The 14,970-nt window shown below is 36.2% G+C and overlaps 2 protein-coding genes across 4 annotated transcripts; both read left to right on the top strand.

The window, feature by feature from the left end:
- Nucleotides 1-2,467: 2,467 nt before the first annotated feature.
- LOC110868558 (probable nucleolar protein 5-2) lies at nt 2,468-6,553 on the top strand. Of its 2 annotated transcripts, none has more exons than XM_022117751.2 (9): nt 2,468-2,596; nt 2,692-2,785; nt 2,863-2,904; nt 3,824-4,003; nt 4,085-4,249; nt 4,341-4,541; nt 4,638-5,135; nt 5,212-5,346; nt 6,005-6,553. In XM_022117751.2, exons 2-9 carry the CDS (start codon nt 2,708-2,710, stop codon nt 6,347-6,349), a joined length of 1,644 nt encoding a protein of 547 aa, XP_021973443.1. In that variant the 5' UTR covers nt 2,468-2,596; nt 2,692-2,707; the 3' UTR covers nt 6,350-6,553. The 2 variants fall into 2 exon arrangements, with proteins under 2 accessions (XP_021973443.1, XP_021973444.1); XM_022117752.2 differs by having other exon boundaries at nt 2,471-2,612.
- A 2,878-nt stretch (nt 6,554-9,431) lies between these two features.
- Nucleotides 9,432-11,826, top strand: LOC110868556 (60S acidic ribosomal protein P2). Of its 2 annotated transcripts, none has more exons than XM_022117749.2 (4): nt 9,432-9,585; nt 9,809-9,900; nt 11,255-11,484; nt 11,613-11,826. In XM_022117749.2, exons 2-4 carry the CDS (start codon nt 9,813-9,815, stop codon nt 11,637-11,639), a joined length of 345 nt encoding a protein of 114 aa, XP_021973441.1. In that variant the 5' UTR covers nt 9,432-9,585; nt 9,809-9,812; the 3' UTR covers nt 11,640-11,826. The 2 variants fall into 2 exon arrangements, with proteins under 2 accessions (XP_021973441.1, XP_021973442.1); XM_022117750.2 differs by having other exon boundaries at nt 9,525-9,690; nt 11,613-11,793.
- Nucleotides 11,827-14,970: the final 3,144 nt, after the last annotated feature.

The following is a 14,970-nucleotide window of genomic DNA, read 5'->3' as shown; positions in this document are numbered from 1 at the left end:
CAAAAGAAGAGAGTAAAGGGTTAGGAGACAACAACTTATTATGTCGAATGCAACATGGGCTAAGTAAAGTCAGGAAACTAGAAGACTTTGCAAGAGACCTAAGTAAGAAGATGTCAAATTTGCCACCAACTGCTGATCTTCAAAAGGAACCGAGGAAAGATTTCATAGAACTTATCATGAGAGACAAACCCTACCAAGCCTACGAGCATCAATTAAAATACTGGTCTCTTACAGCTCTTAAAGAAGAAGCAAACAGATGTGAAAGAATGAAAAATGATCCTTTTATGAGAAAGCCTGCTCCCAACTGGAACAAATTTAAGAAAGTGGGGCTGATATTGTTTTGGAGTACAAGAGAAAGATAGCAGAGCTTGTAGCAGCTAAGTATGGGACTGCAAGGGCCATTGGAAGATGATCTAGGTAGTATGTTGATCAAATCTATGATAAGTTGGAAAAACTAAGAGAATCGGATCCTAATGTTCCTAAGAAGCCAGTGTACAAAGATCAAACCACTGATAAGCCTCAGCAGCAGACCATATCTCTTAAAAAGTTGTCACATCATCTGATGTATCCATCCATGTCTTAAACCAAAGAAAAAGACAGCAGCAGATTGATGAGGAAGATGGAAAGAGAGAAGCTGATATCAGAAAAGAGGATATCAAAAATCAATTATTGTATGCATTGGATAATGCTTCTTTAAAACTTCAAGCTATTCACTGAAACATCAAAAGGTTGTCTAGCAGACCTCAATCCACAAACTCATCACAGATCAAGATTCTCCCAAGAAACCCATCAGACCCAAAAATACTAAAGTGGAAATCAGACAAACAGACCCACGTATTGACTTTGCCCAAGTCTGATGGAGGAGTTGTAAAGCTATCAAGGGAGGATGCATTAGGCCAGGATGTAAATGACCTCCAAGATCTGTTGAACCTACAACTTGATAGGGATGAAGATGATGTTGATTCCTTGGATTTTGAGCTCCAATTCAAAGGGCAAATCCGGGAAAAGCTAATGAGAGAATAAAGATCAAAATAAAGAAGTGTTTTGGCATCATCTGTTCTAGGGGGAGATTGTTGGCCCATGTGATCATTCCTTGAAGAATAGATGATACAGAAAGCCAAAACTGGTTCTAAACAACTGATCAACAATAAGCAATGCCTGAACTTAATTCCCTCCAATAACAGTGGTTTCTAATAGCTGATGATCCTAAAGATTGTCATGCTCAACAACTGTTCTTTTAAAGACTTCTGATTACAAAGACTGTCAAGACTTATCAACTGCTGACTGTCAAATTATTGTTGAAGACAAAGTACTGCTGAATCAAAGGCCTGGTCAACCTAAGAGGTAAGCACTGCTCAACATCATCAGTGCTTAAGCATCAACAACAGATAGAAGCATCAGTGTTTTACTTATCAGTATTTCAATGTAACAGTGTTTGTCTAATATCAGTGTTTAGAGGTTGTTAGACTGCTAGATGTCACTGTCTAGTATCAGCTAGTATTTCAATGTAACAGTGTTTATAACTTTTTAAAATACGGTGTTTTCTGAATATTTGACTATGCAGTTAAAATGTTCTTTTTTTATCTAGAGTAAATTACTTTTTGAGTACTTGTGTTTTAGTGGTTTAACCATTTGAGTCCAAAATCAAAAGGTATAAAGCCCTGAGTCCCTAGACGGTTTTTTTATAACTTTTTGAGTCCATTTTTTTAACAAAGTTGACTCAAAACGTTAGAAATTGAACAAAATTGGACTCAAAACGTTATAAAATGAGTGATTAGTGACTCAGAGCGTTAAACTTTTTGATTTTGGACTCAAGTGGTTAAAACCACTAAAACACAGGGACTCAAAAGGTAATTTACTCTTTTATCTATGTTTCAACATGAACTTTACTAAAAACCAATTTATGAATAGTAAAATACAAGTGATCGAAACACAAATATATATGTCCCAAAAACACAAATATATATGTCCCAAAGTTGTATCATGGTTTTGTTTTTTTTATATATAAATAGATGCAATTGACTTCTTTTTGTTATTTTAATAATATAGTTAAATGCTTTAAAAATTTCCTAATATACCGTTGTGACATGCTTACTTTTATTTACGTCTTGATAAAAGTTGATTTTTATATAAACTGGTGCAATTTACTCTTTTCATTATTTTAATGCTATAGTTAAAGGCTATATGAACCGAATCAATAACGTCTGGTGTCATCACAAACGAATCGAACATAAGTTCGGTATTGGTATTATCCGATTCGGCATCGTTATTCGTTGTTAGGATTTTCGATTGTTAAAAAACATTTGTAGATATCATCTTAGGTGTATATTTTTCAGTTGTTACATTGAGCATTGATATCATACATGTGTTGTTGTAACAAACCAAAACAACACCGATCGAATTCCCGCCACAACGCTCGACGAATCCCACTAGTTTGAAATTATATTATAGAAAGGAAAGAAGGAAAAAAAAAAGAAAAAAGAAAAAGAAAAAAAAGTGATATTTATATACACACTGCCTCCCTTTCCTTTAAACCCTAGACCCTAATTCTTTCTCTTCCTCCTCCTCCACCACAAGCGGCTGCAACTCTTCTGAGGTAAAGCGGCTTCTAGGTTCGCCAATTTCTTCAATAATCTTCAATATCTGTAGCTTCTTCTGCATCAAAGTTGAAAACTTTATTCACTTTTTCAGGAGTAATTTCGAGAAAATGTTAGTTCTTTTCGAAACCCCAGCGGGTTTTGCCCTTTTCAAAGTGTTGGATGAAGGAAAGCTTTCCAAAGTCGATGTAAGTATATACATATTTATGCATGTATGTATGTATGTATATGTGTGTTTCTGATCGTATTAAACATGTGTTTACAGGATCTGTGGAAGGAGTTTTCGTCTGCAGATACAGCTAGACAGGTATTTTAGTACCTTTTTTGTATTTTTTTGTTTTTGTTTTGTCAAGTTTTTAGCTTTTGTAGATTGAATATTTAATCTTTTAGTTGAAGAAGATGACACATATTATTAGGGCTGCAAACGAACCGAACGGACACGAACAAGACCTTGTTGGTGTTCGTTTGTTAAGAAATATATGTGTTCGCGAACCGTTCACGAACACTTATCGAACGAGATTTTATGTTCGTGTTGTTTGTTAAGGAAATGAACTTGTTCGTGTTTGTTTGTTAATTTTAGGCAACGAACGTTAACGAACACAAATGAGCACAAACTAATGTTCATAAACACAAATGGAAACAAACAAACACAAACAATCGTTCATGAACAGAATATATAATACACCAACACTTATTAGATATTTAATTTGTCCGAATTTTGAAGTATTTAAATAAATATAAAAACTAAAAACACTAATGAAGTATTGAACACAAACGAACACGTTACCGAACGTTCACGAACATAAACGAACGAACACGGCCTCTGTTCATGTTTGTTCATTTAACTAAACAAACGAACTTCCCGCCAAACGGTTCATGAACTGTTCGCCGAACGTTTGGTTCGTTTGCAGCCCTAATCAGATACCCAAAATTTTGGACATATAGAAGCAATATATATGGTTTGAATGTGTAAATAACCTATGTATACATACACTCTAATGCACAAAACCTTCCTCGTAACAACCGCGTACTTCAAAACTGCGACTCGTGCTGATTTTCTGTGCGCTCTTTGCCATTATGGTCTGAAGCTTACGTTTGTTATGCACCTATATTTTAAATCAAGAACTGAGTTATGATTCTTAAGAATATATATGCTTGTTCATGAAAGTTATTTTTTTTTATGATTGTTTATCGAATATGTACTTATGAACTCAACTTTTAAACAGATTGTAAAGCTAAAAGCTTTTTCCAAGTTTGAGAACACATCAGAAGCGCTATCGGCAGCTACTCTGTTGCTCGACAGCAAGCCCAGCAAAGGTTTACGCAAGTTCTTGCGCGCGCATTGTGACGGTGAGTCGTTGGCGGTTGCGGATTCGAAACTTGGAAATGCTATCAAGGAGAAGTTGGTAAGTTGTACATTTGGTAAAAAAGTTGTACTTTCTTTTAAATGTATATGGATTTTAGTCTCAAACTAACTGTTATCGCAGCAAATCGACTGTGTTCATAACCAAACCGTTATGGAACTTATGAGGGGCGTAAGAAGTCAACTGACCGAACTCATAACCGGTTTAGGTGCCCAAGATTTAGCTCCGATGAGCTTGGGTTTGTCTCATAGTTTGTCAAGATACAAGCTTAAGTTCAGCCCAGATAAGGTAATGTTATTTCCATTTATTAATAATAATTATATGGTTATTGTATATGTATGATTCTGAAAGGTTTGTTTTGTAAATATGATTGTATTAGGTGGATACAATGATCATTCAAGCTATTGGCTTGTTAGACGATCTCGATAAAGAGCTTAACACTTACGCTATGAGGGTTCGCGAGTGGTACGGTTGGCATTTTCCCGAGCTTGCTAAGATCGTACAAGACAATATTCTTTACGCCAAGGCAGTGAAGCTCATGGGTTACCGCACAAACGCTGCAAAACTTGATTTCTCCGAGGTTAACAGTTAACATATCTTTTTACAATTTTACCCTTTTCGTCTTTTTATACATAAGTTTATTTATATCGTCTAATGAATTTTTAATTAATAATAGATATTGTCGGAAGAGATTGAAGCGGAGTTAAAAGAGGCTGCTGTAGTTTCTATGGGAACCGAAGTCAGCGAACTTGATTTGATTAATATTAAGGATCTGTGTGATCAAGTGTTATCTCTTTCGGAATACCGTGCACAATTGTACGATTATTTAAAAAGCAGGATGAATACGATAGCTCCAAATCTGACCGCTATTGTCGGAGAACTTGTCGGTGCTCGTCTTATTGCTCACGGAGGTAGTTTGTTGAATCTCGCAAAACAGCCCGGGAGTACAGTTCAGATTCTCGGTGCCGAAAAGGCTCTTTTTAGGGCTTTAAAGACAAAACACGCAACCCCTAAATACGGGCTTATTTATCATGCGAGTTTAATCGGTCAAGCGGCACCGAAACATAAGGGGAAAATTTCACGTTCTCTTGCGGCTAAAACAGCGTTGGCTATTCGATGTGATGCTCTTGGTGATAACCAAGATAATTCTATGGGGATAGAGAATCGTCTCAAGGTATTCTCGATATTGTTTTGTCATGAGATGTTTTTTTTTGTGCGAAAATGTTGATAGACGTTTATTGCTAATTTAGCTTGAAGCGAGATTAAGAAGTCTTGAAGGTCGGGAACTTGGACGTTCTGCGGGAACGACTAAAGGCAAGCCGAAGATTGAAGCATACAACAAGGATTTCAAGAAAGGAGACGGAGCAATGATCACCCCTGCAAAGGTGATTTTTCGTTCCCATTATCTTCACTTACTTACGTCTTTGTTTTTGTTTTTTTAATAATAAGTTAAACGCATTGGTGTTAAATATTACACCACAAATTTAAATCTTTGATGATGACGATTAGGGATGGGATCGGTACAGTACCGAAAATACCAGTACTGAAATGAATCTGAACAAAACTGGGTACCAAATACCGTACCACTTTGGTACCACTTTGATTTACTTTTATTTTTTGAGTACCCGTACAGGTACCAAATAGGTCAAATCGCTACTCGTACCAATACAATACGGGTACCAAATAGGCAAAATAGGTACAAGTACCAATATGACATGGGTGCCCGTATATAAAGAAAAAACTTTTGAAGTTCTATATAAATTCGGCACCAGCACCATTTTTACCCGTACTGTACCGAAAGAACCAAATACTAAAATCAACAAAACTGGGTACCGATACATGTACCGAATATCTAAAGTTGGTACGGGTACGTGTATTTGGGAAAAAAAGTTCATCCCTAATGACGATCCAGGAGGTTTTTGACCCGTTTGAGATAAAAAAACTTGTTTGGACCCGTTCTAAATTATAAATATCAAAGTTGTCACCTTTACTACACAAATGCTTACTTAGTGTTGTATAAAACAATATTGGAACATTTTGCAGACTTACAATGCAGCGGCAGATTCGGTTCTCGGGCGGATGGAAGCAGAGGCTGAGAAAGACACAGAGATAGCGGCACCACCATCCGACGAGGTGAAAAAAGATAAAAAGAAAAAGAAGAAGAAAGCCGTTGCCGAAGAAGAAGAAACCGCTGCGGCAGAAGAAGACGTCGGTAAGAAGAAAGACAAGAAGAAAAGGAAACATGCAACCGAAGAAGCTGTCGAGGAGGAGAATGTCGAGAAGAAGAAAAAGAAGAGAAAGCATGCGGAAGCTGACGATGAAGAAGAGGAAGATGAAAAACCGAGTAAGAAGAAGAAAGATAAGAAAAAGAAGAAATCGGAAGAGTGAGAGAGAATGTATGGTTTAAATTTGAAATACAAGTGTTTGAAAATTTTGGGTATGTTGAAGAAAGACTTGATGTTATTGTAGGTGGGTTGAATTTAGGATTTCTGAATGTGTTAAGTGGCAACAGATGGACACTTTTTTTTGAATCTGTTGGTGGTTGTAGGAAATGCTTTTGTTTATTTACTTGATGTTGGTTTTTGTTTTTAAGTTGTTGACTAGTGTTGAAGATTAGGGCTATAAAAGTTTGAAACAGCTCTTGCTAATGAAAATTTACAGATCAAAACTTATTTTATAAATCATGATAATGATCTGAATTCGCAAGATTTATTTACTTTGCTACCGTAAAAGTATTATAGCCTTTCAAAAAGAGTTGAACCACTAGTAACAGGGGTGTGCAAAAACCGTTTTCAGCAACTACAACCGGTTATTAATCGAAACCATAATTTAACACTGGTTTGTAACTGGTACACTAGTAACTGGTTGAAAAAACCATAGGTTAGGAATCGATTTAGGATCTTAGGCTGCGGGGTATGGAGGGGCTTGGATTGGGGGCATTGCTCGACAGAGGCGAGGGTGAGATCCACAAGCTGGTACTAAAAAATTAAGGGTGTGGTAGGGCGTCGCTAGCCATGTGAAAATTTAAAAAAAAACTATAAAAAAAAAAAAAATTAAAAAAACCCTACATTGAACCAGCCAACCACAGCCCGTCATGTCGCCCCCACGCCAGGCAAAATCTCCACGCCAAGCGGGCAACGCTGACCAAAACGTCAACTCAGGGTGGAGAACCCGGCTTAAAGGGCCAAAACGCCCAAAATGCCCAAAACAGGGGCTGTCCAAAAAGCTCGCTCGGATTTAGCTCGGAAAAAGCTCGCTCGATATGGCTCGGTTTGCAAGTGAGCCGAGTCGGCTCGGCTCGGTTAGAAAGTGAGCCTAGCTCGGCTCAGCTCGAGCCAGCTCTGTTTAAAACCAAGCCGAACCCGAGCTTAGATTTTCAGCTCGGTTTCAAATCCGAGCCGAGCCGAGCCAGCTCGGTTTATACTCGAGCCGAGCCCAAGCTTGCCCTAGCTCGGGTCATGAACAGCCCTACCCAAAACCCACGCCCACATCCACATCCACCGGTCTTGCTTATAACAAGAACCAGTTAGCAAGTGTTTTTTAACTAGTTTTTTGGGTTAACGAGTTATTATGATTTTGTAGCTCATTTCCAACACATACAAATCAAAAGGACGGCGGGAATAGTTGTCTTCGGTGGTTGGCCAAAAGTGGCGGCCACTTTGGCTTTTTCTTTTTTCTTTTTCTTTTTTTTTTAATTCACATGAGGGGCAATAGCTTCTGCTCTCTATTGGTTGAAATGGGCGTCAGAGAGAATAGTGTCTGGCAGCTGCCTGACACTCCCTTATTGGCCTAACAAGTTTACGATTTTATCCCGTCTTAAAATTACGATTTTGCCATCAGTATAAAATTATGTTTTTGCCCCCTCTTAAAAATAAATTTGCGCCTTTGCTCCCAGCTAAAAATTTCGATTTTGCCCTCGGTTAAAAATAAGATTTTGCTCCGTTCAAATTTACACTTTTACCATTAGTTTTTCCCTTAAAATTATGATTTTGCCATCGGTTTTAAATTATGTTTTTACCTCCCACTTAAAAATAAATGTATTATTTTGCTCCCAGCTAAAAATTTCAATTTCGCCCTCGGTTAAAAATTACGATTTTTCTCCGTTTAAATTTAGAGTTATGCCATTAGTTTTTTTTTCTCACAGCCAAGTTACGATTTTTCCCTCAACTTAAATTTACATTTTCTCCATCGTTTTTGTTTGTTTTTCTGGTTCAATTACAATTTTGCCCCCAGTGTAAAATTGCAATCATGCCGGCAGGTGCCTGCTACTCCCCCGTTGGTCCTTTTAATTTACGATTTCATCCCTAAATTAAAATTATCATCTCGCCCTCGGTTCAAAATTACGTTTTTCCCATCTTTTTTTGTTTTAACTGGTTTACTCCATTTATTTATTTTTTCGTGTCAAAGAGCTGCCTAAAACTCGCTCATTAGTCCTGAAAAATTACAGTTTTGCCCTGAGCCCAAAATTACGGTCTTATCATCATTTTAGTGTCTTTCCTAGCAAAATTATAGTTGTGTTTTTTTAATTGATTGAAAATTATTCGATCATAGCCCCGCAATGCGGACGGGTCATCAACTAGTTTATATATATAAAATCGAAGTTTATTGAGTTTCTATTACGTATTCTGGTATTTTATTGTTTTTTGTTTTTTCTTTTCTGTTTGTTTTTTATTTTTTAAACAGGTGACAAAAAAAAAACAGATTTTTAACCTAATCGATTATAGTAGGTTAGGATTTCACCATGCAAAATCAGCTATTAACCTAACCGGTTTATTTTATATTTTCAATAATAAAGAAAACAGTTCGATTAGTTTTTAGCCGTTTTGTACGCATCTACTTTGTAAACTTGTATGAAAACCAGTAGGATAACCAAGGTTGTAAGAATCGTTAGGCGCTAGTCGGCCGGTGAGATACCGACAAGCGATTAATTAGGATTAGTAGCGATTAATCAGATTGAGATAGTATATATAATTTTCAGTTTTATATGTATATACACACATTTTTATATGTATTTTTTTAGTAGAAAAGGTTTAAAACCTTATTCAACCCATATTTTCAAGTAGATAGGATTAATTAGGATTAATAGCGATTAATCAGATTGAGATATTATATATAATTTTCAGTTTTATATGTATATACACACATTTTTATATGTATTTTTTTAGTAGGCAAGTTTTAACACCTTATTCGACCCATATTTTCAAGTAGATAGGATTAATTGCCGAAATTTACAAGCTTTGGTAAAAAAATCTTGCCTAAATTTGGTTGAAATCGCAAGACTACCACCGATTTTTGGCCAATTAGAACTGGATTTGACCACTATTGACTGCCTACTGATTAATTGAATGATTAGATAAAAATTACCTAGTGAACCTAGAACTAACGATTAGTCAGCAACTAATCAGAGGCTAGTCAGAGTTTTTAATTTTTAATGATAACTATTTCTCTGTTATTTCATGAAATAATGGGCCATTTAGGCCAGCCCAGTTATCACAACAAACCTAGCCCACAAACAATGAAGCAAAGACCTTAACTGTTATAACTAGGGTTAGGGTTTCACGCCGACCGCAGAACTCACCACACAAATCAAGCAAATCACACAGCGGCAGTAACACTTTTCACAGGTATCTTCTTCCATCTGATCTACACATCTAATTTATCGATCGTCCGGACGGTTACACGCTTCGTTTATTCAATTTCATCCGTTAATTTTTTCAATTTACGAAATTGTAAGCCTTTTCTGAATCGAATCGTGTGCCATAGTGTGACTACTTGCAGTTCCTGTAAATGTAAAGTAAATTAGTGCGAATATTCAGTTGTTTGATAGTTTTGTGTTGTTTTATGTAGCAAAATGAAGGTTGTTGCTGCATATTTGCTCGCTTTGTTGGGAGGTAACACCTCTCCGTCTGCTGAGGATTTGAAGAGCATCCTCGGTTCAGGTAAATTAATAGATGTCGATTGAATTTTTGATGAATTGCAACACTTGTATGATAATAATCAAATTATATTGTATTGTAGCTATATGTTATGTTTATTTGTAGATATTTTGCAATGTGTATGATTAGATTTTGATCATTGTTTGCCATAGGTATATTGTGTTTTGTTATGTTTATGAGCAATTATGCCTTTGTGAAACTGATAATCAGTGACTTATCAATGAGTAAAGTGATAATAAAGAGGAGAAATCACTTTGGATTCAAGCAATTATTTGTTTTGAGGCTTTTATATATGTGTAGAGTCAGCTGAATTTTATGATTTTGATTCTTGTTTGCCATAAGTAGATTATTATGGTTGAGGTTTAAATGATAAAAAAACTGTTTGTTCTGTGTATGAGCATCCAGTACATTTGTAAAGTTGATAACTGGCAACATATAAGAGCATGTGTAATGGGGCTCCATATACCGCCCTTTTCCTTCATAAAGCCCCCATAGCGCCCCGAACACCAAAACGAGGGGCGCCATGTTTCAGAAATTTGGGGGAGGCGCCATTATTATCACGGCGTTTTGGAGATGCTTTTCAAAATTGGACCAATCACAAAAAAACATGGGTTTTTATAATTAATTAATAAAAACGAAAATTATGATGGGTAGGGGCTTTATGACTACGGGCTCTAGTGATATAACGCCCCATAAAGCCCCTGTGTGACGTGGCATGACACGTGTCGCATAACGCCCCACAAAGGGCTTTATGACTACGGATGGCCTAATGAACAAACTGATAATATGGAAGGTGATTTTTTAGATATAAGCTACTTTTGTTGTAATTTTTATATTTCCATAAAATCAGGTGATTTTTGTGATTTTGAATTTTGTTTGCCATAAGTAGCTTATGATTGAGTCATTATAAACTGCTTGTTTTGTTTACGAGCTATTAGGAATTTGTGTATTTGATAACTCGTAACCTATCAATGAATTAATCAGTAAAAAAAGAAAGACATTTTTGTGGATTTAACTAATTTTGCTGGTAGTTTTTATGTTTGCATAAAATTAGAGGGCTTTTGTGATTTGGGTTTCTGTTTTTCATACTCAGGTTATGATTGAGAGATAATAAATAGTTTGTAAATTTGATAACTGGTAACTTATTGATTAACAAACCCATAATAAAGACACCATTTTGGTTTCAAGCTACTTTAGTTTGTAACTTCCACGTTTGCATAAAGTCCGGAGACTTTTGTGATTTTGATTCTTTTGATTTTAGAAGTAGATAATGTTTTGATTTCAGGCAATGACTTGTATTGAAATAGAATCACCGATTGTATAATTTAATTGACGTAACTTGTGTTATGTTATGCAGTTGGAGCTGATTGCGATGATGATAAAATTGAATTGTTGCTGTCAGAGGTTAAGGGTAAAGATATCACTGAACTAATTGCATCAGGAAGGGAAAAGTTAGCTTCAGTTCCTTCAGGAGGTGGCGGTGTTGCGGTTGCTGCTGCAGCTGGTGGTGGCGCTGCCCCTGCAGCCGCCGCCGCTGCTGAGTCAAAGAAAGAAGAAAAGGTCGAAGAGAAAGAAGAGTCTGATGATGTAAGCTATTTTTTAACATCTTTGAATTTCAATTGTTTGTTTGATGTTCATTGAATTCTGATTGAGTTCTTATATGTTTATAAGTTGATTTTGATTTTGTTGCTAATTTTTTTTTATTTATTTTGCAGGACATGGGATTCAGTTTGTTTGACTGAGGAGGATCTTGGAATCAAGTATTTTCTTGTTTCATCAATATTAATTTTTTGATGGTTATTTTCTTAGTGTTGTGCCCAAATTTTGAATTTTGTATGACCTTGCAAAAGTTTATCATGACATTTAGTAGTCTAAATTGTTTTTATTTGAGTAAAATGCACGGATAGTCCCTGTGGTTTGTTAAAGTAACACCTATCGTCCTCAACTTTTAAAAATTACACCTGTGCTCCCGGTGGTTTAACAAGTTGTTACTCGGATAGTCCCTAGAGTGGATGACCGTTAGTTATCTCAGTTAAGTGGGTGTGAAATGACATAATTACCCTCTCTAAAAGAGTTATAAGTGGAGCTCACTTTTTTTAGTTTAAGTAAATCACCCCCACCCTACCCTACCCTATCCTTGTTCTCCATCCACCTGCAACTAGGGGTGTTCAAGATCGGATTATCCGGTTTTCGGATATCCGAAAACCGGATATCCGAAAATTTCGGATAGTGAATATTGATATCCGAATCCGTATCCGAAACTTCGGATATCCGATTTTCGGATATCCGATTTTCGGATACGGATTCGGATATCCAAACGGATATCCGAATTTATAAAAAGAAAATCAAAAAATCCGTTTCGTGTATAGATTAAAACTAAACTTATATTCGATTTTATAAATTTTCCAATATTTAAAACTAAAAACAATCATAAATTCACACGAATACAATTATTTACTACTTTTTTACTAACTTTTATAATACTTCAAACAAAATATAATGCTCATATACTATATATATTTATAAAAAAATAATTAGTTTTCGGATATCGGATAATCGGATTATCCGAAATTTTTGAAATTAATATCCGAATCCGAATCCGAAAATTCGGATTATCCGATTTTCGGATATCCGAATTTTCGGATACCCGAAATTTTGGATATTTCGGATACGGATTTTCGGATATTTCGGATTCGGTTTCGGATCCGGATTTTTTTGAACACCCCTACCTGCAACCTCCAGAACTCACTACTATCCACTCGTCGTTCACCTTAGATCCACCATCTACTCTAACAGCTAACATATACAACCAACCTCAGCAGCCATCATCTTCCCCCAACTCGACCTGACAACCCAAAAACCACCACCTGAAACCCCAACCTGCAATCTAATCCCCAACTCACCCTGACCACCACCACCATTGAATTCCATTTAATTATCGTCAATCTACGATTTCGGAGTAAAAACGCTAATTTCATTAAGAATTTAGGAGTATTTTGTACATAAACCCTAATACTTCATCTGACAAAATAGAAATTCATTACTGAGCAACGTGAGAATAACGATTCTGCAAAAAGTTATCGAAGAAAAGGTCAAAGAGTAAGTTACCTCAGAGAGAGAAGGTGCAGATTTTTATCAATGGTGACTGATGGCTATGTATGTCTGTGCGAAATGCTTGATTCCAAAACCTTTTTACGAAAGCTTTATACAAGAATATCTTTGTTCCTCCTTCATGTTTAATAAATTGACTTAGCCGCCATTTAATTTTTATCGTCCACCACCATCGTGCATCACCGTCTTCACTACCGGAAGCAAAATTACACACCAAAGACGAGTTATGATTTATGAGTTATCTGCCGATGGGATTAGTTGCGGGTTTCATCCGAGAAGAGAACTAAAAAGTTGGACAAAGATTGTTTAAAATCAGGTTTGGATCTGATTATTTTTTATGAAGAGATTCAGTTAAAAAGAGATGATTGGTGATTGCAATTTGTTTTGAGATTGTTGCAAGTTTTGTTTTGGTTCATGGTGTGATGTTGGTGGACCAGGTGGTGGTGGTTCATGTTGTGATGGTGATGGTCCGGTGGTGGTTGTCGACAAATGGTGGCCGGGGTGAGGAAAACAGGGGTGGGGCCTACATAATAATAATAAGTTTATTCATATATTTTTAATTGTTTTTCTTTTAGCAAGGGTAATTATGTCATTTCAAACGCACTTAACTGAGATAACTAACGATCATTCACTCTAGGGACTATCCGAGTAACAACTTGTTAAACCGCAGGGAGCACGAGTGTAATTTTGAAAAGTTAGGGACTATAGGTGTTACTTTGACAAACCACAAGGACTATCCATGCATTTTACTCTTTTTATTTTATATATTTTCACTACATTGTGTCATCGTGTCCAATATTATGTTCTGTGGTGATCCTCCTGAAGTTGAAGGTTTGAGTCTCCCGTTTGAGTCTCCCGATAAACGTTAAAAGATTATTAATCTTTATGAATATGACCCTAAATCAACCATACGTAAGTTGGTTATGATGATATATGAATATTAAAGAAGGGATTATCCCAAGTTATGGTGGTCTCGAAGTTTAAATTATCAGGTAAGATCCCATACATCTCTATGATCGACACTAAAAACAAGCATAACCAATCCTTACCGGCTCTCCCTTTCAAACACCATCTTTCCCGTGGTGATTGAAGCCACACTACATAGAATTTTTTTTCAAGTACTTGATTTTATGAGTCATGTTTTCATTATGAATTGGAGAGAATTTCGGAGTGTGGAAGTTGAGAAATGAGGGTTAAGGTTTAGGGTTTAGGGTGTTCGTATTTATAGGCTGGAAGTGGGCTTGGAACGAGATGGGCTTTGGGCGAATGGGCTTCAGGCGATTGGGTTGGGCCATTCGCACGAAGGTGTATAGTCCCTCCGTGCGAAAGGTCTTGCCCAGTTGCACGAAGTTTCTAGTTTGCCGTTTTCGCGTATTTTTGCCGGTTTTAAACGTGTAAGTGCAATGTATAGGTATATTGTAGAAATAAATGCATGTATGAACTGATTTTGTATGTATAACAAGTATGAGGTTGCGTATAAAAGTTTGCATGTATAACGAGTATGTAACGAATCTATAAGAAGTATGTAATAACAATGTATAAAATGTTCGAGTTTTATTAAAGTTTGCATGTATAACGAGTATGTAACGAATGTATAAAATGTTTGGAAAGGAAAAACGAATACAAAGAGATTACAAGTTTCCATAACTTGAAATGCAACCGAACTTTCTAAATTAGAAAGTTCAAAAATGTGAAACGTTACACCAATCTGGTGTAACGCTTCGCGTTTTCATACTTTCCTTATTTAGGAAGTTGTAATTGTATTATATTTTTAGAAACTTGTAACCTTGTCATATTCGTATTTCATTTCCAATCTTGTAATCTGAGGCTTTGATCATAATGGAAACTCATTTTTATACATATACGTGTCACATACTTGTGTTATACGCTACTGTCACACCCCAACCAATGGCGGAAACATCGGGATGAGACGAAGTGTGAAGATTGCTAGAGACATCATAA

Source organism: Helianthus annuus, chromosome 7 (assembly GCF_002127325.2).
Source record: "Helianthus annuus cultivar XRQ/B chromosome 7, HanXRQr2.0-SUNRISE, whole genome shotgun sequence".
Lineage (NCBI taxonomy): Eukaryota > Viridiplantae > Streptophyta > Magnoliopsida > Asterales > Asteraceae > Helianthus > Helianthus annuus.
This window is presented reverse-complemented; position numbering and strand designations above follow the sequence as displayed.